The sequence below is a fragment of the Zalophus californianus genome, chromosome 4, assembly GCF_009762305.2.
Source record: "Zalophus californianus isolate mZalCal1 chromosome 4, mZalCal1.pri.v2, whole genome shotgun sequence".
NCBI classification, from domain to species: Eukaryota; Metazoa; Chordata; class Mammalia; order Carnivora; family Otariidae; genus Zalophus; species Zalophus californianus.
Window position 1 is genome coordinate 98627554 of NC_045598.1, and position 27354 is coordinate 98654907.

General features: G+C 48.6%; 1 protein-coding gene across 1 annotated transcript in view; it reads left to right on the forward strand.

The window, feature by feature from the left end:
* Positions 1 to 11653: 11653 nt before the first annotated feature.
* The window catches only part of PTGFRN (prostaglandin F2 receptor inhibitor), a 79939-nt gene continuing 64238 nt past the window's right edge, over positions 11654 to 27354 (forward strand). Inside the window, exon 1 of the mRNA XM_027623971.2 lies at positions 11654 to 11843. Coding sequence (XP_027479772.1) covers positions 11795 to 11843 — 49 coding nt within the window. The 5' untranslated portion in view covers positions 11654 to 11794. The remainder of the gene's footprint in view (positions 11844 to 27354) is intronic.

Sequence of the window (27354 nt, forward strand, 5' to 3'; positions counted from 1 at the left end):
CTAATAAAATTGTACTTTAAATATAAAGTCACCAACAGGTAAAGGTAAAAGGATGAAAAAAGATAAACCATGAAAACATGACTCTGGAAAAGAAATCTATGTAACATGTAATGGATGAAGAACTTGTATTCAAAATGTATAATGAACTCATATAACTCATGGATAAAAAGACAAACATCCCAATTAAAAATGGGTGAAATATTTGAATAGACATTTTACCAAAGAAGATATACAGATGGCAAATAAGCACATGAAAAGATACTCCACATAGTTAGTCACTAAGGAAATGCAAATTAAAACCACAATGAGATTCTACTACAGACCCACTGGGATAGACTAAATTAAATGTGTCTGACAATACCAAGTGTTGACAAGGGCACAGAGGAACTGAAACTCTCATATATTTTAGGTAGAAATGCCAAGTAATATATTCCAAAATGCTACTTTGGAAACAGTTGGGCAGTGTCTTATAAATTTAAACATAAAACTTAACATACGATCCAATAATACCATTTCTAGGTATTTTCTCAAGAGAAACAAAAAGGTATATCCACACAAACACTTTCTTGCAAATGTTTATAGTACCTTTTTTCATAATAAACAAAAACTGGAAAGAACCCAAATTTGCATCAACTGGTAAATGGATATGCAAATTGGGTTATATCTATATAATAGAATACTCCTCAGCAATAAAAGGGAGTGAACTGTTGATCCGTACAACAAGAGATATATGATGAATCTTAAAAGCATTATGCTGTGTGAAAGAAGCCTGATATACAAGACTATATCTGTATAATTGGATTTATATAAAATTTTAGAAGGGTAAAACTATAGTGATAGAAAATTGATCAGTGGTTGCCAGGGCCTAGGTATGAAGGGAGGGGATTGACTACAGAGGGGCACAGGGATCTTTAGTGGGAGATGGAAATATTCTTTTTTTTTTTAAGATTTAATTTTTTTAAGTAATCTCTACACCCAACATAGGGCTTGAACTCACAATCCTGAGATCAAGAGTCATGATCTTCCGACTGAGCTAGCCAGGTGCCCTGGAAATATTCTTGATCATGATTGTGGTGGTGGTTACATGACCTTGTAAAAACTCCTCAAACTATACTTAAATTGGTGAATTTTATTATATATAAATTATGCCTCAATAAAGCTTAAAAATGGTAAGAGGAAAACAGAAACAAGAAAAAGCAATAATCATAAAAAAGCTGGAGTGACGCTGATGTAAGGAAGAGATCTTTGCAAGACCCCTCCCAGAAGACTTTGCCTTACATCTCGATGGTCAGAGTTTTCTTACCTGGTCATGCTTAAACCAATCACTGACAAGGGAATTAAACTTATAAGTCTTCAAGTTTAGAGCTTTAGAGACCTCTAGTTGTAGAGCAATCAAGAATTCCCCTGGGGATGGGGCCAGCCTTCCTTGGGGCATACGGTTCAACAGAGGTGGGCAGACTCCTCAGCAACAGTGAGGTTTCTTAGAAAAAAAGGAGGGAGGTGTACTACTTGGGGTAGCTGTAGCAGCTGGAACAAGTAAGCCCCACATTCCAGGGACTTAACACCATCGACGCTTATTTCTCCCTACCATAACAGGACGATTGCTGGTGTTCCTGGCTGGGGACAGCTTTCCTCCATGTAGTGATTTGGGGACCCTTGTTTCTTTCCCATCTTGAGGATCTGTCCTCTTAAAGCCTCTGCTTCCAACTAGCAGATGGGAAGAGAGTATAAAAAAGCCACAAAACTACTTTTTAACCTGCTTCCCTCCAAGTTACATGTGTAATTTCTGTCATTTCATCCAGGCGGAAAGGGAGCTAGAAATGTAGTCCCCAGTGGGAGGACCAATTTCCGGTGATGATTCCACAATGGGGAGCCGGGCACACATTTTGGTAGGCAGTCATTGTGGAGGGGGGGACACTCACTGTTGAGTGACAAACCAACAGCTTCTATCTTATGAATATGCAATGAACCCTTTCTCAATTCCCAAAATAATGCTTTGCCATAAATATTACTATAGTCCCCATTTTACAGATGTGGAAACTGAGACCCAGAGAGGTTAAATAAATTCGTGCCAGGTCGGAGGGCTTTTGTAAGTGGCAGAGCCTGAACGTTCACCTACACTGTGTGACTTTAGTCCTCTTAACCTTCGTTTCTACATTGCTGAAGAAAAGCGTCACCACTCCTTTATCACTTGACTTTTGGAGCATCTGGCCCAGGTGAGTGTCAGAAGGAAAACTTTAGAGAATGGGCCACACAGATGAGAAGCAGAAGTCCGCTTTAGACTCATCAGGTTGGTTTTTTGTTTGTTTGTTCTTTTGTCATGGCATTATGGACTCTGAAAACACTAAACCAGCCCCTCTTTTATAGACTAGTGTTGGCCCATGTCCAGGCACATGAGAAAAGTTTAGTGCAAGTATGTCTGTTCAAATGAGTCCTAACTCTCTCATTTGGCAGGATGACTAGTTCCCATGACTCACAATCTCCCACTGCCCTCTCAAGTTAAAGTTTTTCACTGTTGTGTTTTTTTTTTTAATTTATATTAGAGTGCAGTGAAGAGTGGTAAACTTTTTTTTCTTTAAAAGATTTTATTTATTTATTCGACAGAGAGAGAAACAGCGAGAGAAGGAATGCAAGCAGGGGGAGTAGGAGGGGGGAAGCAGGCTTCCTGCCGAGGAGGGAACCCAATGCGGGGCTCGATCCCAGGACCCTGGCATCATGACCCAAGCCCAAGGCAGACACTTAACGACTGAGCCACCCAGGCACCCCATGGGGTGGTAAGCTTTTATTTTTCTTGGTTTTCATCATAATCTTTGACCATCCCTGACATTCTGTATCTCACACATTGCTGAAGATGGCCGCAGAAGGTTTTCTAGGAATAGGAGGGAGCACAGGTGAAGGGGAGGGCTTCAGAGGGTTTTTTCAATTTATTAAGATAGTACCATCCACATCTCATCTCTTTTATTAAAAACTAAAACGCCTCTCCCTATAGCTGCCACTGTCGCATGAATGGGTTGGAGGAAGAGAATGCTAAGTAAGTTCATTTTGATTCAAAGGCCTTGGTACATTACTTGAAAATGTGTTTACAGAGGGTGAATTTCTTCTCCTCAAAGAGAGAGCCCCATTCAAGCCATTCACCTCTTTAATCAGAGCACAGGAACTTTCCAAGTTAATTTATTTTAGGCAATTTCCTGCTGGAAATCCAGCACAGAGTGGTCATACCCTCCATTTGAAGTGCTAACAATTTACATTGTAACTCCCTCTGGCCCCCTTGTCTGCATTTGGCACAGTTTGTGGAATCATTTTAATATTCCATAATCACTTTAATATACTGTGTAATCTCAGACAAGTTACTCAGGCTCTCTGGGCCTCCGATGCCTCATTTGTCAAACGAGAGGGTTGGACTAAATAAGTGGTTTGGGATTATTTTTTCCCCAAATAAAATGTGATTGACACTCCAACAGATGAAAGAGACACAAACCACACTAGTCGGAACTGACACATTTATTGAGCAGACCTACTCTGCGTCAGGCGCTGTGCCGGGCGCTGGGGTCCAAAGCTGAGTAGAATGCAGCTTCTGCTCCCATTGGTGGGGAGACAGACACACACAGGACTGTTGTTGAACTCTAAGACACACATTAAACGAAGAGCCAGAGATACCCACAGGGCATTTCGGGGAGGGGGACACCAGTCTGGAAATAGGAGTGATGAGTAGCTATAACAGATGCCCCGAGTCGCATCCCTTGGCCTCTCCTGGGCTTTCCACAAAGCTTTGGGGGGACTGTTCAGTGCATGCCATCAGCGACCCACCTCAAGCACACCCGTGTCCCTCCACCTGCCTGCATCAAGACACTAGGCTAGGACAGGTGCCACCAGAGGAATGGAGGAGTTAATGTTGCGGTGTTGGGGGTGGGTGGCAACTCCAACTGTTGAGGCTGGAGAGTGAGAGAGTAATGCCTGAACCTTCTGTTTCCACTGGGGATGGAGGGGACAGTTCAGAAGCCCATTCTACCCACTTGGCCTACAGCGGTACCCCGTCGGTAACATGCTTTATTGACTTTCTCTCCCCCACTGACTGGCTCCCCCTGCTTCACCGCTGCTTTCTGAGCTTACTTCCCAAAGAAATGACTCACACCCAAGCCAGTGTCCTGTGTTTTGCTTTCAAGGGAACCCAACCCTCCAGAGTAGCCATGTGGAGAAGTATGAAGAGCATTTCAGAGGTTGGGCAGGGTGGCAGCAAAAGGAAGGGAGAAGCAGCGGAGTGTGGGGAACCACGAGCAGTTCTGGGCTGGCTGGACCTTCACAGTTGAGCCCGTTGACTATGTAGAACCCGAGGTGAGTTACCATCCCCCCACCCAGGACTTGCTCGGACCCTTGTAACCCTCCACCCATTGTGTGCTCAGAGAAAGCGAGTGAATTCTAATATTTGCCAGCCAGTGTGGACAGATGCCCAGTGCCCCGTGCTAGGGTGAGGGGAGAGGCCGCTGTCTGCTTCTCTCAGAAAAGATATCCTTTCTCAGGAGCTCCTGGGTCTCTGATGGGATGCCACACCTCTGCCACACGGGGCCTCAAGTTCCAGGGTGGCCCGGCTCAGCCTCATCACATTCCATCCTTTCCCTGGAAGCAGAGTTCATTGTGATTATTACCTCATTGTATTTAATCTGCAAATGAGGAGTGAGAATGTAAAATGTCTCTTGAAGGGCAGGAGGTGTGCAATAGAATGTGACAGTAGTAGGGAGGATGGGAAACGGAGTCCTACTTTGTGCACGTGCATGAGCTGCAAAGAAAGGAAAATGAAAAGAGTCAAACGAGGGAAAGGGAAAATAACAGTGGCAAGTAAGGTTATTCAAAATTCGTGCTTTTTGTCCTATTCATTTGCTGGGGGGGGGGGGAAGGGGAGGGAAGGGGCATTGATCTGACCAGAAGCTTTCTAATCACTGCCATGAAAAGAAAAACACCACCGCTTATAACATTTACAGAATCCATAAGGTAAAAAGAAACCAGTTGCTAAGGAAAAGCACAGTCATTTGTGGTACTGAGAACAGAGTAAAAATTTGCCACGAATCCTAAGTAGAGAGGCTGCTGCCTGATGTAATGAAGAGCCTCTGTAAACCCGTCCTTCCAGGGAAGACAGGGACAAAGTGCATATGACTGTTTGTTAGGTCGTCCCTCAATATAAACTGATGGCATCATGACAAAATGGAATTCAGTAAAAGCAACTTTATGGGGGTGCCAATGTGATATAGCCAGGTATCAAGCTTACTGATGGTCTACTTAATCCATAATTCAGGGGGATCTTAGGGTTTCTAGAAGAATGTACAGGCTGCATTTACTTCAGGTAATCTTCCATAAATATTGTAGCTCTCAGTTGGGCTTCTATTTTTTATTTTTTTAAAGATATTTTTATTTATTCATTCGAGACACAGAGATAGAGAGAGAGAGAGAGAGAGAGAGAGAGAGAGAGCATGAGCAGGGGGAAAAGCAGAGGGAAGGGGAGAAGCAGACTCCCCGCGGAGCAGGGAGCCCAATGCAGGGCTCGATCCTAGGCCCCTGGGATCATGAACCGAGCCAAAGGCAGACGCTTAACCATCTAAGCCACCCAGGCGCCGCTCAGTTGGGCTTTTAAAAATACTGAGGAGCAGTAAGTTTGCAATCATCATCTGGATGGTTGCTGTTCCGGGTGGCTGGTTAAGCACAGACACACTTACCCTACCCATCAATCAGCCCACTTGGGGCAGGTCTGACGTGCTCTCGTGAAGATGCTGGGGCCACGCCAGGACAGCCCACCGTGGTTCAGAAGTGGACTTGCAGTGTTTTCATGGGCAAGGTGCCCAAGAGTCTACTCAGAAAGTAACTTTGTGTTCTTCCTAACTCAGAGGCAAATGGCTGATTAAGACCTCCACAAGCTTTATGTCACAAAGCATGGGTACAATTTCAGGCCAGAAAAAGCAGGTGCTACAAAGCTACTTCTGCTATGGGGGGACAAAAGTCATTTGGTAAAAGTACCATGAAGTGGCTGGCTGGCAAAATGCCACTTGCCAGGCACCTTCCACGATAGACAAAATTGCAAAATGTACCCCTCTGCTAAGTGACTTGCCGAGGGGGATTATAAGCTACGGACTGGATAAAAATGGGAGATGTCTCCCAAAAATAGAGGATGGGTTTTAGAATAACTCATTTGAGTACTCTCAGGTAGAGAGTAGATAGGTAGCAGGGGTAGTAATCCTAGTTTTTCACAATAAAGCTGTGGCATCTGCATGAATTTGCTATATTCTCTAAGCTGCAGGACAGACAGCCAGCCCAGTCCCAAGGGGTAGAAGTTCCAGAAAAGGGAGGGGCGGCATGGACAAAGATTTCACTTTGGAAGAGGGACTAGGAAAGAGTTGGCTGGCCTTAGATAAATCACATGATCTTGAGGTTGGAAAGGATTGCCCCTAGATTGGCTTCTCTGTACCCCCCTATCCAATGCAGTAATCCCTGTGGCTGCCCTTACAGGTAAGCATTTAGTGTCTGGCCGAATGTTTTTAGAGAGCAGGGAATTCCAACAAATCATGCGGCTCCCCTCATCCTTGAGCTCACTCTGGTTATGACAAATGAGGCCAATTTTGTCTCTTGGCAATTTTTACCCAGTGACTCAACATAGAGCCCCAAAGCAAGTCTATTCCTCCTTTGAAATGCAGAACTCCAAAGTAATCGGAAGATAACTACTTAGAGCTCCCCGTTGTCATCCTGAAGAACCTATTTCCATATAAGGTAACTCCTCTCCGGTCAAGGGTTGCTAGATTCAGCAAATAAAAATACAGGATGCCTAGTTGACTTTGAGTTTCGGATAAACGAGGAATACTTTTAAGTATGAGGGTGCTCTGTGCACTATTTGGGACATACCTATCCTAAAAAGTATTCCTCGTTTATCCGAAATTCAATTTAACTGGCCCTCGTGTGTTTTAGCTAGCAGTCCTACTCTGAATGCATTTTGGGTTGCAAATATTTTAAATTTGTAGTGTTTGTGTTCCAGTTGAACCCCGAAGCAAAGCTCAAGTGGGGTGAGAAAAGCTGGTGGGGGGAAATGGTAAGGGGGAGGAAGGAGGACCTCCCCCGCTTCTTCACTTCCCTGCCTGGCTCATTTGTGAATGCTGTGGTGCCTTCCGGGGGGGGGGGGAGGGCATGAAGGCCCCTCCGTGGCCCACCAGCTGCCAGGCACAAGGTCAGGCCTGGTGGGGCAGCCCTGACCTTGGGGAAAGAGTCTCCTCTGACATCCTGAAGCTCCTTCTAACCTCTGGCACAAGGCGGCTCTTCCTCATCACTGACTCTGATGTGTCTGTTCACTGTGGGAGGTGTTTTCGGCCCAGATGAGGGGGTAGCTGCAGAATCCTACACACAGTGGCTGAGCCTCCCTTACCTACTTACCCCGTTCATTTCCCTTTGCTTTGGCCTCAGTCTCCTTCCGTTCCTCTGTAGCACTGTAGCTCTTTCCATACATTCGACTAGATTATAAGCCCCTCTAGGGCAAGGGCCAGGTATATGCTCTACTTCCTACGAACGCCTCACTTTTCTGGAGGGCATTTATTGCAAAAGGCCAGCCTCCTTCCATTCCTGGCTTTTCGCCTCACGCTCTTGCGCCCCGTGTCCCCTGGGGAGTCAACGCTGCGGGGGCGGGGGCTCAGGAGACACTTTGGACCTGGCAGAAGAGCAATCAGGGGCAGGCCTGGTCATCTAAGAACACTTTCTCCAGTATCTCCTGTGCCAGCCTGAGGCCAGAGGTCACAGACCAGAGGCCTCAGCAGGACCATGCTTAACCCATTCCAAACAGATGAGGCCCTTACTGTTTTGCAAGCTCGTCGGTTGGGCATTTCATAACTTCCCCCGTGGGCTTCCCTGCGGCGGCAGATGACTGTCACTCATCAGGAAAGGAAGGCCTCCTCTCCCTACTCTTCCCTTGTAACTTTTTTGATTCTATTTATTTATTATTTATTTGAGAGCAAGAGAGAGAGATAGCAGGAGCGGGGGCCGGGGGCGGGGATGGGGAGCAGAGGGAGAGGGAGAGAATCTCAAGCAGACGGCACGCTGAGCACGGAGCCTGACGACCTGGGGCTCCGACTCCTGAGACCATGGCCTGAGCCAAAATCAAGAGGGGGCCGCTTCACTGAGCCACCCAGGTGTCCCCCTCTTTTAACTCTTAATTCCATCCTCTAATTCTATGATTAAATCTTATATTTCTTTTTCATTAGTAATCCCCTTAACTTCTGTAGGGGACAGACACCCGGAAAAAAAAAAACAAGGCCTTATTTTAATGAAAATGATTAATGGAATGAAAGGTTGAAAAACTCCTCCCCCTGCCACTCTGCTGAAGTAGGGTTAGGGTCATCTGAAGACTGTGTGTGTGTGTGTGTGTGTGTGTGTACATGGGCTGGTGGGATGGCAGAACTAACACATCAGGTCTGGGTGAATCTTAGAACAATCAGCAAATTCATTCATTGGGACCTTTTAATATTTCCATTCTCAACTTTAAATAATAGGGTGACTTTCCTGATCTCAGCAGGAAAATCCGTCAGGAGTGAGAGTGTGAGGACCTTCACTGGGTTTTCAGGGGCAATGCCTGTAGGCAGATATGTGTAATCAGGAGACAAGGATTAGCTGTTGTGACCAGAGCCTCCCACGGTCACTGTGATCTGGCAAAGAAAATCCAGGGTAGGGCTCAGCTCCTTGAGGATGGGTGTGGGTCAGAGTTGCTGGAGAAATGAACCCTTCTGCCCCAGGCAAGCCTGCAGACTAACCAAACAGAACAATTGGTTGGGGCGAAAGCCTTACCCGTATAGGAGGTTACTCACTCTGGCAAATAAATATCTTTCATAATAAAAGCATCATCGGATTCCAGAGTTGTGAATTAACAAAGTGTGCTGGTCTGCTGAGGGTGTTATGTTTCTTTAGGATTTTACCCTTCGGTAGTCAGGGCTACGCAAAGGGTGGTGGTTGTAAGCAACTGTCTGGAGTTGAGTTATTAACTTACACTCATTTTCTGCTACAAAACGGCTGTCTTAGGCTGACTCTCGTGACACACCTGACTGCCCACTACCAACAGGCTACCCACTTTAGTCCTCATTCTGCTTGCCCTGCCTGGACAGTCTTATTTATTATTTCCATTTCAACTACTAACCACTGTTATTTCCATGATTGAAAATGCACCATTAACTTAATAACACCTAGAGGTGGAGAGGGGAGGGGAGAAGAATCCCTATCATATTAAATATACAACATCAACAGTAAGCACATCCCTACACCTCACAGCCAAAGACTTCCCGATTGTTCCAAACTCATTTCACAGTCATCTCCTCTGAGCAGCTTTTTTGGACAACCTTTCCCAGGAATGACCACTCCCTGTGTCACACCTTCCAAGTCATGAAGCACAGACTGCAGGCACCGTAAGGTCAGGAACTACCTTAACCATCTCTGTATTCCCAGGGTCTAGCCCAGTGCCTGGCATGAATTCAGTCTATAAATATTTATTGAAGACCTATCATGTGCCAGGCACACCTCCAGACTTGTACTTATTTGTTAAACAAAAGAGTTTTGGGCATTGACTCATTCCTTTTTTAGCCCCCCCAAAAAAAGGGAGTGGTATGTATGTTGTGCTGTTTTGGTGGGCTCCAGCTGCCATGGTGAATGCCATAGACAAGGTAACTTAAACAAGAAACATTTATTTATCATAGTTCTGGAGGCTGGAAGTCCAAGATTTAGTTCCTGGTGAGGGCCTTTCTCCTGGTTTGCAGATACTGTCTAGCTGTATCCTTACGTGGTGGAGAGATCATCTATTTTGTGTTTCTTCTTATAAAGGCACTAATCCCATTCACAACGGCTCCATCCCATCCTCAGGACCTAATTACCCCTCAAAGGCCCCACCTCCAAATACCATTAGGGATTAGGGTTTTAATATATGAATGAGGGGGGTGAGGAGGATACAAACATTTAGTCCAAGCATGTGCTAACCTGAATGTCACCAAGTGCCAAAATGTGTGGTCCAGACATTAAGTGCTGTGGGTGGTTAAGAAAGGAAAAGATTCAAGTTTCCAGAGGGGCCAGGACTTACTCTTCTGTAGTTCCAGCATCTCCCAAGGCCTAACATTAGGTCTTGCATTTGAGGTCGATTGAATTAAATTCCAAAACTTCTCAGAGAAATTCTAGAGGGTTCCATGAGATGGGAAAAAGGGATTTCAGGATGGGTGAACAGTATGAAGAAAGGCTCAGTGGCAAAAATGAAATAAAAATTTTTCTTTATCGTGTTAAAACAGAATTTACCATTTTAACCATTTTTAAGTGTATGGTTCGGTGGCATTAAGACATTCCCATTGTTGTGCCACCAGGAAATAATTTTTGAGTCCCTTTCACAGGGGTCCATACCTGGCTAATCACACACTTGTTAGTGGAAATAAGAAACACTTGTTAGTGGAAGTAATGATGCATCAGAGTTAAAGCAGTGCTCCTCTCCCCAATCTGGGCAGTTTGTCCATTCACATCTGTGATGTGTGTTGCATGTATTAATGAAAGGCTATGGTCCTGGGGGGCATTGGGAATCAGGGTTTCTCCCTATAGGAGCACCTTGTGAATCACCCTTGTGAAGTTTTAAACAATGAACACTATTTTTTTTTCAATACTGGGCCTTTTGTATTCAAATTAGAAGCACAAAACCCTATTGTAGAGAAAAAAAAGAGTCTTAATTGGTAACCAGTTGTGTCCACTTAAAGCAACACATATTTAGTCTTAAGAGTACATTCCATATGAAGAACTGTAGCTATTAATACACTTGGTTTGTTTGTTTTTTCCCCATGGGTGTACTTGTGGGAAGTGTTCTAATCAATGCCATAGGCACCCTGGAGAGGGGAGGCCCACCCCCCCACCCCCCCACCCCCCCCACCCCCCTCCCCCGTCCACAGGGCAGCGAGCAGAGCCTGTGAGATCTAGGTTCTGCTCTTGGCACTTCGCTGTGAATCCTTGGGTAGGTCACCTGAACACTTATGGCCTTGTACCACGAAGAGGTTGGAATCCCCCATGACCTTTAAAGCCCTTTCATCTCTGGGAAAGTCCTACCTGGGTCATTTTTAGCAACAGCCCAGCGGCTGGTGGGTGGGGTGCTGAGCCTGGGACGAGTGGGTGAACGGCGGGGAGGTAGCTGAGGGAATAGCAGACACGCGTGGGTGACTTCTGAGGGACGGGAACGCGGGGTGTCCCGGAATGGAGCTCAGGCGATGGGGTTTCCAGACGAGTCCTTCCCGGGCCAACTTTTAAAGGTCGGAGGAAAGTTTGTCGTGGGGCGGGGGCCCGAGGGGAGAGCGGGGTGGGCTCCGACGCCTCCTCCCCTTTAAGCGGGTGGCGGGGCGCTGCCTCCGTTACCTGGAGCGGGGAGGGGCTTGGGAAAGTTTGTGTTTGTTGCTGGCAGAGCGCCGGATGGGAGGCGCGGGCGGGCGGGCGCTGCGGCTCTTCCCTTTTGCTTTCGGGAAGCGGTCGGGGCTGCGCGCTCCTCGGCTCGGCGGGGCGGCTCCGGCGCCCGGCTCCCGGTGCCCGGCCGGCTGGAGGCGGGAGGCGGGAGGCGGGCGGCGGGCGGGGGCAGGCGGGCGGGCGGCGCGGAGCGAGGGGCGCACGTACGGCCCAGCGCTGGGATTTCTCGGCTCGCGAGGAGAGCGGAGCAGGCGCGCGGCCCAGGCGGGGGAGCGCGGACTCTGGAGCAGCCGGAGCTGGAGGAGGAGGAGGAGGAGAGGCGGCGGGGACGCAGGAGGCGGGGGAGAGTCGCTCCCGCCCGGCGAGCATGGGGCGCCTGGCGCCGAGGCCGCTGCTGCTGGCGCTCCTGTGGCTGGGTGAGTGCGCGCGGGGCTCGGCGGGGCTCGGCGGGGCGCGGGGGCCGGGGGAGAGGCTCGGCGGGGGCGCAGCTGCGGCGCGCGGCCTGGGGCGCCGGGGTGCCGGGCGGATCCCAGGAGACGCGGCGGGGTCCGCCGGCGGCGCGGGGCGGCGGGGAACGGCGCGGGGCCGCCCGGAGCCGGGCGCGAATCCGGCCGGGCCGCCCCGCCAGGCCGCGCCTCGCCCCACCTGTGCCGGGGGGAAGGGGGGAGTGGCCCGTGGCCGGCTTCCCCGAGCCCTCCCTACCTGTTGGCCGCCGGGAGCCCGGCTCACCTTGAACTCCGGGCCCGGAAGGTGCCGGCGGTCCCCGGCCGCGTCCGCAGCAGGGGGGCGGAAATATGCGCCTTTGATGTGCTTCGCCGTAGCCGAGACCGGCCGAACCGTCCCTGGCACATGCCAGCCCACGCTGAGCTGCCTTTCCAGGGAAGGGAGACAATCCGCCAACTTCCTTCTACGAAGGTCACGGGGTGGCCCAGAGCGCTAGGAAAAATCGGTGTGCGCGTCCTTCGTCATGTTGGCTGTGGCTCGATAGTCTGCCTCAGTCTTTTCCTTTAGCTCTTCTTGAAGCTGCCTAGCTGCACATTTGCACACAAAGACCTGGGAGCCTTGGCTTCTCCAACTTTTCCTACCTGTTACTTTTCTTCCCTTTACGGTCCCCTGTCTTCCACCCTCCCCAAACCTGGGTGGCCTCTTGATAATTTGACCCAGCGCCGTCCCCCCAACCCAAGGAATCTTTGGTGTTTTTTTTTTTTTCCTCTCCATTTTCCTTTTACCCCATTACACACAGACACCATTTTCGTGTAGATACACATGATTATGGCAATATGGTTATTTAACATAACTATGCAGTTATCAGCCATAGAAATACATATGTTTGTTAAGTGCCCACGGAGGTGCTGCAGGGCTGACCCCAGTGCTTTGATATTCTTTGATATTCTTGGATCCCTTTGGTCTGTGTCAACCAGAACAGAAGGAGTCCTGTGACCTGACCCAGGGTTCCCTTCCAAGCCCCTAGAGAAGGCAGATCTGAATCTTTTGCAGAATGCATGGTGTGTGGTGTTTGTCCCAGCCAGGCCCCAGCTGCACACAGGGCAAATGACTACTCTGCACTTACAGTCAGAGAGGGTCCCAGTGGAAGCCTCCCACAGCCATTCCCATCCTGCTGACACCAGGGCCCGCATTGTCCCCACCCCCATGACTCCTGCTGCGGGTGGGCCAGCCTTTCTAGCTGCTACTGTGTTTTCTTTCTTCATCTTTGAAGGGTTTTCTGGAATTCACTCCCCAACAGAGCTCATCCAGCCATACTGCTTTAGCTGCAACCATGTGCAGAGTGCTTCTAGATCCTTCACTTAGTTTTGTAGCATGTCTTGAATGGGGGTCCTAGAGCTTTCCCTTTCATACCGGGACCCCTGAAGTTCTCCGTTTGTTTTGATAGTCCATACCCATTAATTGGCTAATGTGTCTGGGTCGAACCAGACCATGCCCCATGGTCGCACAGATTGTGCACTGCACAACCCTAGGAGCTGCTCTTCACTTTGTAGCCAAGGTCAGTGACCCTCTAGAGCTGTGCAGTTGACCACCCGTGTACCAGCTTAGATGGAGGGCTCACGTAGAAGTCGGAAAAGAATGCCCTTGAGGAACTGATGAGGGAGAAAAAGGGAGAGGGGGCAAAGAGAGATGGGCAAAAGCAAAAGTAGAAGTGGAGTAGAAGACAGCTTGGAGCAGTCTTGGCTGTATGTGCACCACTGTGCCCTGCGCTGGCAGGACACTGCGTGCTAAGTAGACGTGAATATCTGAGGAGTCACCAGGCAACGCCTTTCCACCTAACAGCTCCTGAACTTGGTGTTGCAGATGACAGCTCTGCCCTCCAGCGTCTCACCCGGTGTGGCTTCTCTGTGACCTCTGGGAAGCCCTCCATGTTGTACTGGCTCCTGAAACTTAATATGTCGATAAACAACCTCATCTTCCCTCTTGTATTGCATCCTGAGCAAAATCTTGCCATCACTGCCCTCTGTGACCTCCATGTTCACACAGTTCCTCAATTCTGTGGCTTTTCCCCGAGGACAGACTCAGGCTTCTTCCCATTCTTCCTGTTTCTACAGCTACTCTCCTAGCCCAGGTTCTGATAATTCCCCACACAGATAACTTTGGACATCTTCCTGGTTGACCGTTTCCTCCACCCTCCCTTCTTAGTTCATTATTTTCCAGAAGGATCAGTTTTGGGAGGCCCACCTTTGCTCATTGGTTCTTATGGTTTTTCTTCCAAGGATACTCTGCCCCTTGTGTTGCTTCCCTCTGAATCAAACACTTCATTCTAACGAATCTGTTTGCTATCCTTTACAGAGAATTGTGTGAACCTTCCGGCCTTTCCCTTTTCCATGGCCTGGGAACATCCCTCCTGCTTCTTTCCTCTCACCTATGTATTCCCTTTTCCCCTAAAACTCGCATCCTCCATGAAACTTTCCTAAGTCTCCCTCTCAATGATCATATCAGAACCCACTCAGCTTTCCAGAGCAGGTCCTGTGTCTGACCTGTCTTGTCCATTCATTCACTATGGCATTTCTTGAATACCCATCAGAGTCCACAGAACGTCGCAGACAAATTCCTCCCTGGGTGGTCGGTGCGCATGGATGGACAGATGATAGACAAAACAGCTAACTACAAGACAAAAGTGAAACACCTGACAGAGACACCAAGTGCTGGTAGGCAGCAGGGAAAAGGATGATTAATTTTGACTTGGGGTTGATTTTGCTGAAGAGGTGGCATCCTCGAGGATGATTAGAATTTTGAAAGAAGGGGCGGAAGAGCATTCCAGGAAAATCACACTCATGGAAGGGCATCGAGTGTGGACAAAGTGAAAGTGCTCTGCTCATTCAGGAAGGGCATGTAAGTTCCACGGAGCTGGAGGTGGGAGGGGGAGGTCCTAATGGGAGAGCAGGCTGGAAGGTTGGGCTTGGGGTAGCTCCTGAAGGCTTTTCGTGCTGGGCTGAGATGTCTGGGCTGTGAGGGGTGGGTTCGTTGGCTTCGGGGGTAGTGCCGGGCAGCCTGTACTTTTCCTCTAATGTCACTTATTTATTTCACTGTATATAGTTGTCTGTTTCTGGTCTGAATCCTCACCCTGATTATATCCCCAGGGGCAGGGATCATGCTCATCCTCTTCACTATAGTATTACCAGTAGGGTAATACTATAGCGAAGTACTATTACCAGTAGGGCACCTGGCAGCACATAGTAGGTATTTGATAAATGTTGGCCAACTGAATAGATACATGCATATATCCCTTTATCTGTGGGTAATGGATAGCCATTAAAAGCTCTCAGGGTGAAATTAATACAACACAGCAATGTGCTTGAGGAGGTCAGCCCTCACCAGTATACAGCATGAATTGGAGAGTGAGAGGTAGGAAGACCCGTGGGGCGGGATTAAGATATTCTCTTCATTTGTGTCTTAAAAAAAAACAACAAAAAACAACTTTCAAATCCAGTGAAATGGTTGTTAAATGACAAAAGCATTACCTCTGTATTTTCAAATTCAAATGAGATAGAAGAGTTTTATATTAATTAGGTAGGCCAAACTGCTTTAGAAAAGAAAGAGACTTGAAGCATCATGGTTCAAACAATAGAAGTGTCTTTCATAACAGTGCCAAGGGGTGCTTCGGATGACAAGGGTGAGTGGTATCCCTGCTCCTTGCAGCCATTCTTGCGCCCAGGCTGATGGCAGCTCCCCTGTCTTCAGCCCATCTAAGATCACTTTGGTTGTCCTCATCTCCTTTCCAGCCCCATAAGGGGGCAGAGCATGGAGGAGAACTCATGGAGGTTTCCTAGGCCAGGCTTTGAAGGGGCATGCATCATTTCTGCACACATTCCATTCAAGAGAACTCAGCCTCCTCACACTAGCTGCAAGGGAAGCCGAGAAATGCAAAGTAGCCTGGCAGCCACCGAGCACCACCCGCTATGGGAGAAAACAATGGATTTGGCGGGGGAGAGCTAGCGGTCTCTGTCAGTTACGAAGGATGTAAGGTAAAAAGCTTAGCCCAGGCGGAGCCACTCCTATAATGTGCGTGCATCCGTAATAGCGAATGTTTTGTTTCTTTTCTCTTAGTTTCTATAGAGGGCTCTGTACGGAACGGAGTAATAATAGCGGCCGTTCAGAGAGTACATATGAGCATCAGGTTTTATGTGCATTCTCTTATGTAATCCTCACAACCCTTTGAGAAAGGTGCTGTTCTTTTGTCCACACTGCACACGAGGGAAGCGACGCCCAGAAAAGTTAAATCACGTGTCCGGAGTCCTACAGCTGTTCCGAGGCAGAGCCAGGATGTGATCACGGGACTCCATTGTGCCTGTACTCAGGAAGGAGTTGACTGATGCTCGCCATAACCTCATGCTGTGTGTTGCCTGAGACTAGTTTCGGCAGAAAAGGATGGTTGTGCTTTGACAGCCAGAGCGCAGTTGCAAACAAGAGGGTCTGGGGTGAGTGCAGTCCGGGCGCAATTCCTGGAGCGGCTGTACCACGAACCCCCTCCCAGATGTGGCGACCTCTAACCCCTAGCAGGTCCCCATGCCTGCTCGGAGGGTTGGGACCCAAAGGCAGAAGGAGGGGGGAGACTGGCAGGAGGAACCCTAGTGAATCCATCCAGCTTAACGGTCTTTGAAGTGCTGTGGCCTTCAGAGATTCCTTGGCACTCATTTTAGCCTTGTTAACAGAATTCCTGTATCTGCCAAGCTGATTAATGCCTGCCCTGGCTATAATTATTCTTATTAGCCTGCTGAATAGGAACCTTAGTTGTCAGTGATCGTTCCTTACAAGGCAGTCGGGCTGGTCGGCATGTATATGGCTATTTTGCTTTAGTCATGGAGCTGCGGAGCTGATTTTTACCCTGTAGATTGGATGTACATTTTCATATTGGCGTTGTGTCTGGCAGTTAAATAAGGTGTGTGCTTGTCTGTCAGTGTGTGTCTGCGTCTCACTTTATCAAACGAAGTTGGGGGGAAGCTGTCAGGGCAGCTCATAGCTATTCAGTTTAATTGCATCGGTGTCTTAAAGGCAGGGTAGCAAGGCCATTCGACTCTCTGCTTTGGGAAAATAACTTGAACTGGCAAAAATTCTTCATAATTTATCTTCTGGAAAAGGCGAAGTGCTGCAGTTGGCACAGTCAGTGGTTTTTAGATCTTGGAATATTTTCCCCCCACGCCAACTGTATAGTCTTTGCAAAGCAACAGAATTAGAGCTGGTAGTTAGCACTGTTGCGGACCAGCAATGGGATTTCCAGTAGGCTAGAGATGATGGTACTGTGTGCACATTTGTGCCCTTCGAATGCTGATTTCTCCACAATACTCCCTAAGTGTTTGTGTGAGATTGTGGGGTCGCTAAGCAGCATGACTCAAGTTTAAGTATGATGTTCTGGGACCGTAACTGCATCCTGCTGCGCACCTTTATAAGCAGCTGGAACGTGAGCATTTACATCATGAAGGATGTTTCCGGGGAATCGAGAAACATTGGCTGGTGTTGCCCTGTCTTGGATGGATTTTGCTTAGCACCGTGAAGAACAGAATTATGATTAAGGGCTCAGGGCACACTTCAGAATGGGCGCTACCTTTGAATCCTAATGAACTAGAAGCGGTGTGCAAGCAGTTGGGTTACTTCTCAGAAGGGCCGCCAGGCCAAGAGCATCCTGACAATGGCTCGTCTTTTGTCCTTATCTAGAGCTGGACGGGGGCAGAACTTCGCAGCTTGTGGGCCATGGGAAGGGGCCCCAGGTGGGTGGGAGGTGTGTCATGATGCTGAGGCCCTCAGCCCCTGGAACCCACGGGTCAGAGCTGCCTCTAAAACCAGAAACCCTGTTTACTGAAGAGAGTCATACAGATATTTATCACTTACTGTGTGTCCTCTGATTTGACGGAGATTGCTGGTTACCTCTTTTACCTGGTCAGCCAAAGCCCGTTAGCCCCGGCCTGGCCTTGGGATGAGCTGTTTGAAGATGGAAGTTGAGCAGCCCAGTGACCTGCCACAGAGGTCACGTATTCATTCAGTGACTCCCGAGAGAGTGCACACTACTCCAGCCCCGACATTGTTCTGAGTGCTCATTCCTCAGTGACCCGAGCTGGCTCAGGGCTGCCGTCCCGTGGGGCGGGGGGTGGCGCACAGGATGCGGCATGGAGGTGTGGCAGGTGGTGTCACCAAAAAGTGCGGCACCACCTGGATGATTGAGGTGAGGGTCAAGAGCATGTTCTCGGGAATGATGGCAGTGAGGGGGCAGGACCGGGAAAGGAGAGTTCTAGAAGGAGTGGGCAGGGATGAAGGAAGATCCAGGAGAGCCCTCTGTCAGAAGCAAGCAGAGAAGGTTTGAGGAGACTCGTTAAAGGGATTGGGCAGCAGCTGCTGAAAATGCAGGAAGATCAAGATGAAGAGAAGCCCCGGACTGGGAGATTGTGAGTCTGACTCAACAGTGAAGGAGGAGGCAGAATCACCGAAGTGGGGGAGTGAGCGAGGTGGGCTTGCCATCAGATGCCACAGCCCACCTTTTTGAGCGGTCCCGGTGGGAGACCACCATGAGGGGAGTAGCTTGGAGTGCAGCAGGACCAGCGACTTGAACAGCACCCAGGCCTCCAGCGTGCCTCCAGGGAGGCTGACTGCTGGGTCTGCCCTCTGGGGAGGGTGAGGCAGTGCGGGGGGGGGGGGGGGGGGGGGGCTCCCAGGGCGTCCCTGGCCTTGGAGGTCAGAGCGCTAGCCCCGTCTCCCGGAGAGGAGGGAAGGGCGAACCTGCAGAGAGCACTGTGGTGTGGGACACATGGTCTCTGCCTTGCCCTCAACCTTTTTAGCCCAAAGAGTGGCCACAAAGTCCCCAGACATGCCAGTTAGAGGTTATCTGTGTGTTCCCTTTCATTCCCTGCACAAATGGAAAGTTTTCCCCCTGTTCCCCTGGATGTCTTCTTCCATGTTGATTGGTGGAATTAACCTACTTTCTGAGAGCTGCTTTTAGGCCTTCAGCTGTTAGGTGGCATCTCCAGCACGGGGACTCTGTGGCCGTTTTATAACCCATCTTTATCTCATCCTCATCAGCTAAGAAGATTTTGTATTACGAATAAACCATCCCATGTGCTTTTCTAAGTGATTTCTGCTCGTGGAAATCCCTTATATAGAGCAGAAGTAGGCGTCAGGCTTTGGAATCTGCCCTCCAGCAGCCCTCCGGCCTTGGACAGGTTTCTTACCCTCTCTGAAACTCAGTTTCTACATCCGTAAAATGGAACAGATATCTCTCTTGCAGGTTTGTCATGAAGATTAAAAAGAATAGATCTAGAACAATGCAAACTTTGAACACTATGTGACCCCTCGAACTTCACCACTCAAAGTGGGGTCTGGGGACCAGCAGCATTGGCAGCACCAGGGAGAATCCCAGGGCCCAGTCCAATCTGCTGGATCAGAGTCTGCATTTTAACCAGATCCCCAGGGGATTCAAATGCCCGCTAAAGTCTGAGAAGCCCTAGTCTGGAAGAGAGCTTGTCATCTAGGTTATCTGGTGGCCTTGGCTTCCTTGGTGAACTCTGAGGCAAAGGCCGTGGTCAGAGTCCGAGCTAGAGGAGAGCGGGCCGGGGTGGGCTCCATGGGAATGTGGCAGGCCTCCAGTTAGCCATGAAGGGTGAGGTTGGCATAGGTCTGTCCTGGAGGCAATTGGCCTGGTTTCTTGACTGTTCCACCAAGTTTGGCAGCCTGGGAGGGATGTGGTGTGATCTCTCTGTGGGATGAGGGATGCAGGAATCTGTAGGGAGCTGGTGACAGCATCACAGAGAAGGTTGGCCAGGTAGTCCAGGTAGGACAGGCAAGTAAGTGAGGTTGGAAGGCCAGTGATGACAGGAGGTTTGAGGGACTAGACTGCATGATGAGGGTAAAAAAGCAGATCCCAAGGCTCACAGGAGTGGGTGGGTTGGGAAGGTAGGAGGTGAGGATCCAAAGAGGTAACTTCTGAGTGCATGGTCTTGGAAGTGGAAATCTGGACGGGCAGTAGGCTGGGCGAGCAGTAGCCAAAATAGACACTTAGCCAGAGTTTGTACCTCTCTGGGCATTTTGGCCAGTTTACCTCTAATGCATGACTGGGTTGCGCCTGAATGGATGAAGAGACAACGGTCTGAGGATGCATTATGTTCAGGTGTTGTAGGGAAAAGTCAGTAACCTGTGACTAAGATGAACTGGGGGCTGGGTAGAAACCAATATGGGGATTATTTCCTCCCTAAGAAATTCCTTCCTACCTTTTACATAGCACTTATTTTGTGCTAGGCACTGCACTTAGCATGTATGAACTCATTTTAGGAGGCTTCATACCGCATGAGGTAGGTGGTTATTACTCCCATTTGACAGATGAGAACACTGAGTCGGAGAGACATGAAGTGACTTGCTTAAGGTTACAGTAACGGACAGAGCTGCAGGGATTCAGATTCACAGGGCCTGGCTCCAGAGTCTGGGCTCATTACCACAGTAGGCTGTTCTGCATCTCTGTGTCAGTATAGATACTCAGAGGCAAACATAGGAGAGGAATTGATACAATTAGCCAAAATGTGACAGCATTTGTTTCCCTGGCTTTTAAAACAGGAGGCATGGGTTCTGGCCCTTGACCTTCCACTCACTAGCTTTGTGACCTTGGACAAGTTGCTGACTAGCTCTTAGTCTCAGTCAAGTGGGGCCTGGGCTAGTGGATCCCGAAGGTTCCCCCCCCTCCCCCCGCTTCCATCTCCAGAACTCACTGAGTCCACGCTGACCCCTGCTGGTGGTCATATGGGCTGCTTGGTCCAGCCCCGGAGTCCCTGACTCCTGGCCCATCCTTCTTCCCCAGCACTCCTCTGTCTGCAAGGCTGCAAACCCTCTGACCTCTCACCTGCCTGGCACCTCTCCACAGAGGGTCGGCTGGTGCCTCAGAGGGCGCTGGGAACAGTTTGTTGTTTTGGCCCCATATCGGCAACCACTTCCTCCTTCCAGACTACTTCCCGTGCTGGGAAACAGCATTTTTCCCTGTGGTTCTCCAGGTTATGGAGGTGTCCCCACCCCCAGGCTAACTGCACCTTCAGGCATACTTCTGGGAGAAGTTGCAGAAAGAGTAAAACCGATAGGCATTTCTAGATGGCAGACTTTTTCTTATTACTAATTTTTTTTTTTTTTTTTTTTTTTTGCAGTTTTGTTTGAGGAAATCAGCCCTAAGTAAGTTGGGGTTGAAATCATCGAGTTTCAGCCCTGAGAAACGTGACTTGTGTATTCTTCCCCCATTTAGCCTTCAAGTCTAGGGGAGAGCCTGGCAGATGGTCTGAATACTCTCCACACCACAGTGACAAGAGACAAAGACATCTTTAAATGTGTCCAAATATTGACACTAGTTTGGATTTTCCACTTTCCTAAAGGATAGGAGAGTCGAAACTCAGACGTTTCCAATCAATAGCCTTAATTAGCTTTCCTAGTGTTTGGGGACTTTCTTCCTTTTCATTCTCTCCGTCTGAAGGGGGGAGGTAAAAATGATGTGGGATGCAACACCGGCAAAAAGGGTGTAACCTGGAGACCCTCCATGTTGTTGCTAAGGAGCCGTGTTTATGGCTTTGGTCTTCACTGCAGCCTGGCTACTTTAGGACGTAACCCTTACTGCCGACCCAGTGGTATTCTCTCACTCATCTTGAATGCAGAGATTTTTCAGGGGAACCAGAAGCCTTCTAGGAGTGAGTTCTTGCAAATGTTTGAAGTGGCTTGCTGGCTTTTGCTATTCTGGAGGTGAAGGGGTGGGGAGTGCTTTATAAATGCATTGTCCCCGAGGATGTCCTAAGAGCAGAATATTAGCCAGTTTGGTGTCTGTCCAGTGTGCCACTGCTTTGCTTAGGTTGCAGTGAGGACTTACAAAAAAAAAAAAAAAAAAGACAAAACAAAACCACTTTTGGCACAGCTATTCATTTTTCCATTTTCCGAAGGCTGGCACGTCCAAATGTTTTCTTATTTATTAGAAGACATTATAGTCCATCATCTTCGATTGAGAAATCCATCCAGTACGTTTCAAGTTCAGACCATAGTGCCTAGCCCGGAGCCTGGCACACGGTGGGCACTTCCATTGGGCAAAGTGAACACGGTGGTGAATAAATAATTCGTGCCCAACTACGACCCTACTTTACAATATAAGACATTTCTGCTCTTTCTTGTGATCTTAATTTTTAGAACTTGGGCAGCATTTAGGGACTATTTACCATGTTTCTGACACTGGGAGATTGCAAAGGAATTAGGAAACGGGAGCCAGCATGGAAACTGAACCAGTTATAAAAGAATGGATCGTTGGTGCTTTTTAAACATTGAAGTGGCTGAATCATTAGATAGCTGTGCATATGGGGCTGTCAGAATCATAGGGATAAAAGTGAGGCCGGGAGCTGTTATTATGGAAAGGCTCCATGGAGCAGGTGGGACTAGAAAGCAGTTTGAGCCAGGAGCAGACAGAGCATTTCAGGTAGGAAAATGACCAACGCAGTTTCTCGGAGGTGGGAGCAGATCAGTGTGTGCAGGTTAGCACTCCATTTAGGAATTAGCTGACTTAAACTGGAACAGTAAGGGAGACCTCAGGGGATGTGGATATTAAACTCTGTGGAGGGGAGGTTGGCAGGGAGGCAGAATGTGCACAAAGTCACCCTGAAAGGTGTTGGCCACATTGTCAGTACCCACAGAGCAGCTAAGAGCCCACGTGCGTAAGGCTGGTGAGGTCCGTGGGGGCGTGCAGGAAGCTCGCCTGCTAAATTAAGGTGATAAGTCAGGCCATAATCCTATTTTGGGTTGTTTCTTATGAGGAAAATGGCTCACAAAACAATTACCGATACTCCCCTTAGGTAGCTGATCAGAGCATTTCTTCAAAGGACTAACACCTGATAAGAGACACAGATAAGTTTTAGAGGAAAGATGGGGAATTTTAGATGCTTTTTGGGGGAAACAAGGTTTATGCAATCATGTGGCCTGTTCATCAGAGTCCCACTTTAATAACAATTTATCCCACAAATAAGCTGCGTTCAAGGCATCAGTACGAGTCCCAGAAAGCTCAGCATTGTAGCTGGCTTGTAAGTAACGGGAGGAGGTACCTCTTGGCACATCTCTGGAGTCTCACAGAGGTAGCAAGGAGGTGTGAGCTGCCCATTTGTAGCCTCAGAAGCCACAGCTGGGTGTGAGTTTGGCCCTAAGAAAACAGCAATGCCAAGGCAAGCTCTGTGTTCCATCCAGTGTGTTCGTTGAGGGCATCTGGGCCTCCAAACGAAGAAGTGTGAAAACGGAACATGTAATTGAGTGGTGAGGACTCCTCTTGAAGTTTTCCCAAGTAACCCCCACTCCGTGCCCTTAGAGATGCCCATCTAATCTCTGTATGCAGCGCCCCTCTTTTGTTTATATGTCGTCTTGGAGTTAATTCCATTTGTTTGAGTCTTTGGAGCCCACGTCAAGCCTTGCTGCCCCCAGAGGACGAGGCTGATCCAGGACGAGGCTGCCCATGGCACATTCCTTTGTCGTGGGCTCTCATTGAGCCACGTCCCTTTGGAGCACAGCCGGCCATTGATAGTGATCTGTTTATTAGGAGGGGTGTTTGTGTCATCCCAGCTGTAAGCACCACGAAAACAGGGCAGTGTCCGTTCTTGTTTGTCCCAGTATCTAGGAATTCAAGTCTGTGAGTGATTAGGTTAATTTATGTGCGTAGAAAACAGCTGTAGATCTATATACAGGTACATATCACATCTGTGCTATGACATACGACACCTGTGTGAAATGCATATATAAAATCTGTGTTGTGGGACCATAAGTTGTAAAGGAGGCAGAGGTTATCCATGTGTCCTTGCTCACTTTTTTTGTTGTTGTTGCTCTCACACGATTTCTGAGAGAATGGCTTGTGACTACATTTCTAGGACAGAGGTTTGTGGAGTAGGGTAGGCGAACATGAAGTCCACCAACGAAAACAAAGGGATGGGACCGTCTCTATTCTTCCTCGTGAGAGTTTCCCCAGTTTCTTCCTTGGCCACTGGTGCAGAAGACAAATGACTCACGGGTCCTCATTATTGTCTCCGCACTGGTGCGGTTGACACAACCTCTCCCATCCCAAACCAGAAGGGCCAGCATTGCTGCAGGCAGCACATGCCTTGTCTCTCCGTCTGCCTACTTTGCAACTCCTCCTTATTATCCACCCTAGGCCATGCATTATTCTAGAGCTCTGGGCACCTGAGGACCTAGACACAGTCCCTCGACTCCTGTAGCTGCTAGTCTAGTTGTGGAGGCGTGACACATGCACAGGAGGAGAGGTGGCATTGAAGAAGTGTCCAAGATGGGTCGAGACAGAAAAGTGTTGAAAGTTTGGAGGAAAGGGAGAGGACTGGGGGCTAGTTTAGACAGAGATGCTCTTGCAGAAAAGGTAAGATGACTGACATAATCCTTATACCTGTTTGTATTACTACCCTCGTCTCCTCTGTTCCTGTCAACACATCTTTTAGGCTTCGGTGCCATGTCTGGAATGAGAACCTTCTAGAAGGTTCTGAAGCACCCAGATACGTTGACTTCTCTAGCCCCAACGAAGAGTGATAATAAAACCGATGTGTCAAACTTCAGGATTTGGAATATTGTGATTGTGTCACATCACATCCTGAGGTGCTGAGGTCCCCACCCCGGGGTCTCTTGACTGATGCTGTGTGTTAACGGTGCCTCTAGCCATGGGCGCTTCTCTTTCTGTGATGAGCTTATTAGCAAAGAGCTTTTTTGAAAATGATTGATCAGGGGTTGTTTCTGATATAAATGAGATTAAATAATGCCCGTTAACCCACCTAGATGATGATCCAAAGGTCAGTTTTGGTTCTAAAATTCCAGTTTGCAGAAGCTCCTTGAGATCACAGTGATCACATCGTTCTATCACCAGGCATGTTGCTGGGCTGGGAATGTGATGATGACCAGGGAATGATCTGCCCCTTCGAGGGGCTCACAGTCCCATGCGGGAGGCAGATAAGCAAACAGGCTCAGGCTGTTAGCAGTGGGTGAGCCGAGTTGACCCCCAGCAGACACATTCAGAGCTCAGGCCGAGGATCAAGGCAGGGGACGATCAGGAAAGGCTTCCGCAAGGTGGACTCACGTGAGCTCACTAAGTCTTGTCGATCAGTGGGGTTTTGTTTGACAGAGAAGGGTTGGGTTATTTGTTTCAGGCAGAAGGAAGAGCATGGGTAAAAGTAGACCTATTTATAAGAGTATGCTGGTTTTGCATGAAGAAAACTTTTTGTGGTTGAAGTGGAAGGTTGTGTTACAGGTTCTTCAGAAGGAAAGAGTTGGGACTGGAGAGAAAGTCATAAGATTGGGAAGCTCTTTGAATGTCACCTGAAGGAGTTTAAACCTGGTGTCATAGGGCGCCTGGGTGGCTCAGTTGGTTGGGCGACTGCCTTCGGCTCAGGTCGTGGTCCTGGAGTCCCGGGATCGAGTCCCACATCGAGCTCCCTGCTCGGCGGGGAGTCTGCTTCTCCCTCTGACCCTCCCCCCCTCTCATGTGCTCTCTCTCTCTCATTCTCGCTCTCTCAAATAAATAAATAAAAAATCTTTAAAAAAAAAACAAAAAAACAAAAAAACCTGGTGTCATAGGTGAATTTGTTTTGTTTTGTTTTTCTGGTTCTAGAATGCCCTAAGCCTCTCATGTGCTTTATTTACTTATGTTTTAAGATTCCCATTGTTGGAGAACTCATCTTCTGGCCTTTCTGCATAACTGCCACACTGTTCCTGTTCCTTTCACCTCAACTCTGACACTTGGCTAGGCGTTAGCTCGGCAGCTTACCTGGTGGTGTGGTTCAGCACACACTAGGTGTGCAGTAAAAGACTGCTGAGTGGAGGACTGAAATATCAGATTGATGGAGCCAAAGTCTTCTCCCTGAAGGGCATGTGAACACAGAGTCTTCTGGTCAAGCTGGATTACCACACTGCATTCCTCACTGGGCTTCAGTGGGGAAGCCGGGCAGGGACCTCCACACCACCCATGGCATCTGACAACGTGCCTAGAGATGCGAAGGGTGGACTTAAGGCCTTGTTGGGGAAGAAGGGTGAACAAGGCAAAGGAAGAACAGGAAAAAGGTACAGGAAACAGTGAAATAGGGAGAAAGGACAAAGCTGCCCACGGTAGGGAGTGGGGGAGAATTTCAACTATTACCTCAGGTGCTTTTTGTGCCCACATGCAAGTCTAAACCCGGTATGAATCCTCCATTCTCTTTAAACTGGAGACTGAAAGGAGGACCAGGTGTTCACACAGAACTTGGCAGACTATGTTGGCTAGTTCAAATATGGGGAGAATTGAAAATGGCTGAGTAGTGCAGGATGCTGGGCAGTGCTTGGTCCACTAGCAGCTGTTAATTTTATAGAATGCTCTAGAGTAATCCTTGTGGATAGATCTTGCCTCAGCCTTTTTGGTCTCTGGTCCTCAGACCGAGAATTGCTTAAGTCACTCCACGCGTATTGAGATATTTTGGTTACTCCTCAGCGCGGGTTACCGCAAAGTGGTTTTCGCCTCTGTCCTTTGGTCACCTGATTTCTCCGAACCTCAGTTTCCTTATTTAATCCTCTCAAGGTTGAGTATTCAATCATGTGAACAGGATTTGCAAACTGTAAAGCAGTGCTATAAATGTAAGGTGGTTTCTGTCAATTACTGAGTCCTTGAGGGCAAAGCTGTCTGCTCAATACTTGGCTTACTGTATCAGTTAGGGTTCCATCAGGGAAGCAGAGCCACCATAAATATTATGGAACGAGGCGTGTGTTAGAGGAATTAATTTGTACACAATTATGGGAGGAGCTGGGGACGTGACAGCTTGGAAAGGCGAGCTGGAGGATCAGAGGAAAACCACTAGTCAGCCCTTCTGAAGCACTGGTGGACAGGCTGGGGCTTGCAGAGCAGCCTGGGAGCCACGCAGAGGGGCACAGGGAAGGGGGGATGGCACAGGAGTCATGGAAGGCTACCACCTCTTTAGAGCTACCACCTCCGACTTTGCAGCCAAGCATCTGGTGGTCTCGGGGTCATGTTGGTCAGTGAGGATAGTACTTGGGAAGAAACCCGGAGCAGAAAGAAGAACAAGGACAAACTAGTGCCCACCAGCACCTGTGCATTCGTCTCTCGCCACCGTTAACCATGGCGACCACCAGAGCATAATGGCTGCAGCTTCCCTTGCTTCCACCTCCCAAATCTCAAGTGCACTTCTATTTTGTCTAACTCTTAACCCGGAACTGCACAGGGAGGAGGATTCTGGGAAATGTAGTTCCAACTTGGCCAAGCTGACATAGTACCCAACCTCATAATTTCATAATAGAGAATTAAAGATTTGGCAAGGCTCTGGCCTCCCAGGATCTCTCGAAGGCCACAGAACTGGACGCGATGTCATGGTTATATGATACAGCATTTTGCCAGTAAGAAGTTCAGTTAGTTAATGATCCAGTCTTTTAAAAGGTGACTTGCAGTTGTGTTTCTCAGTTGCT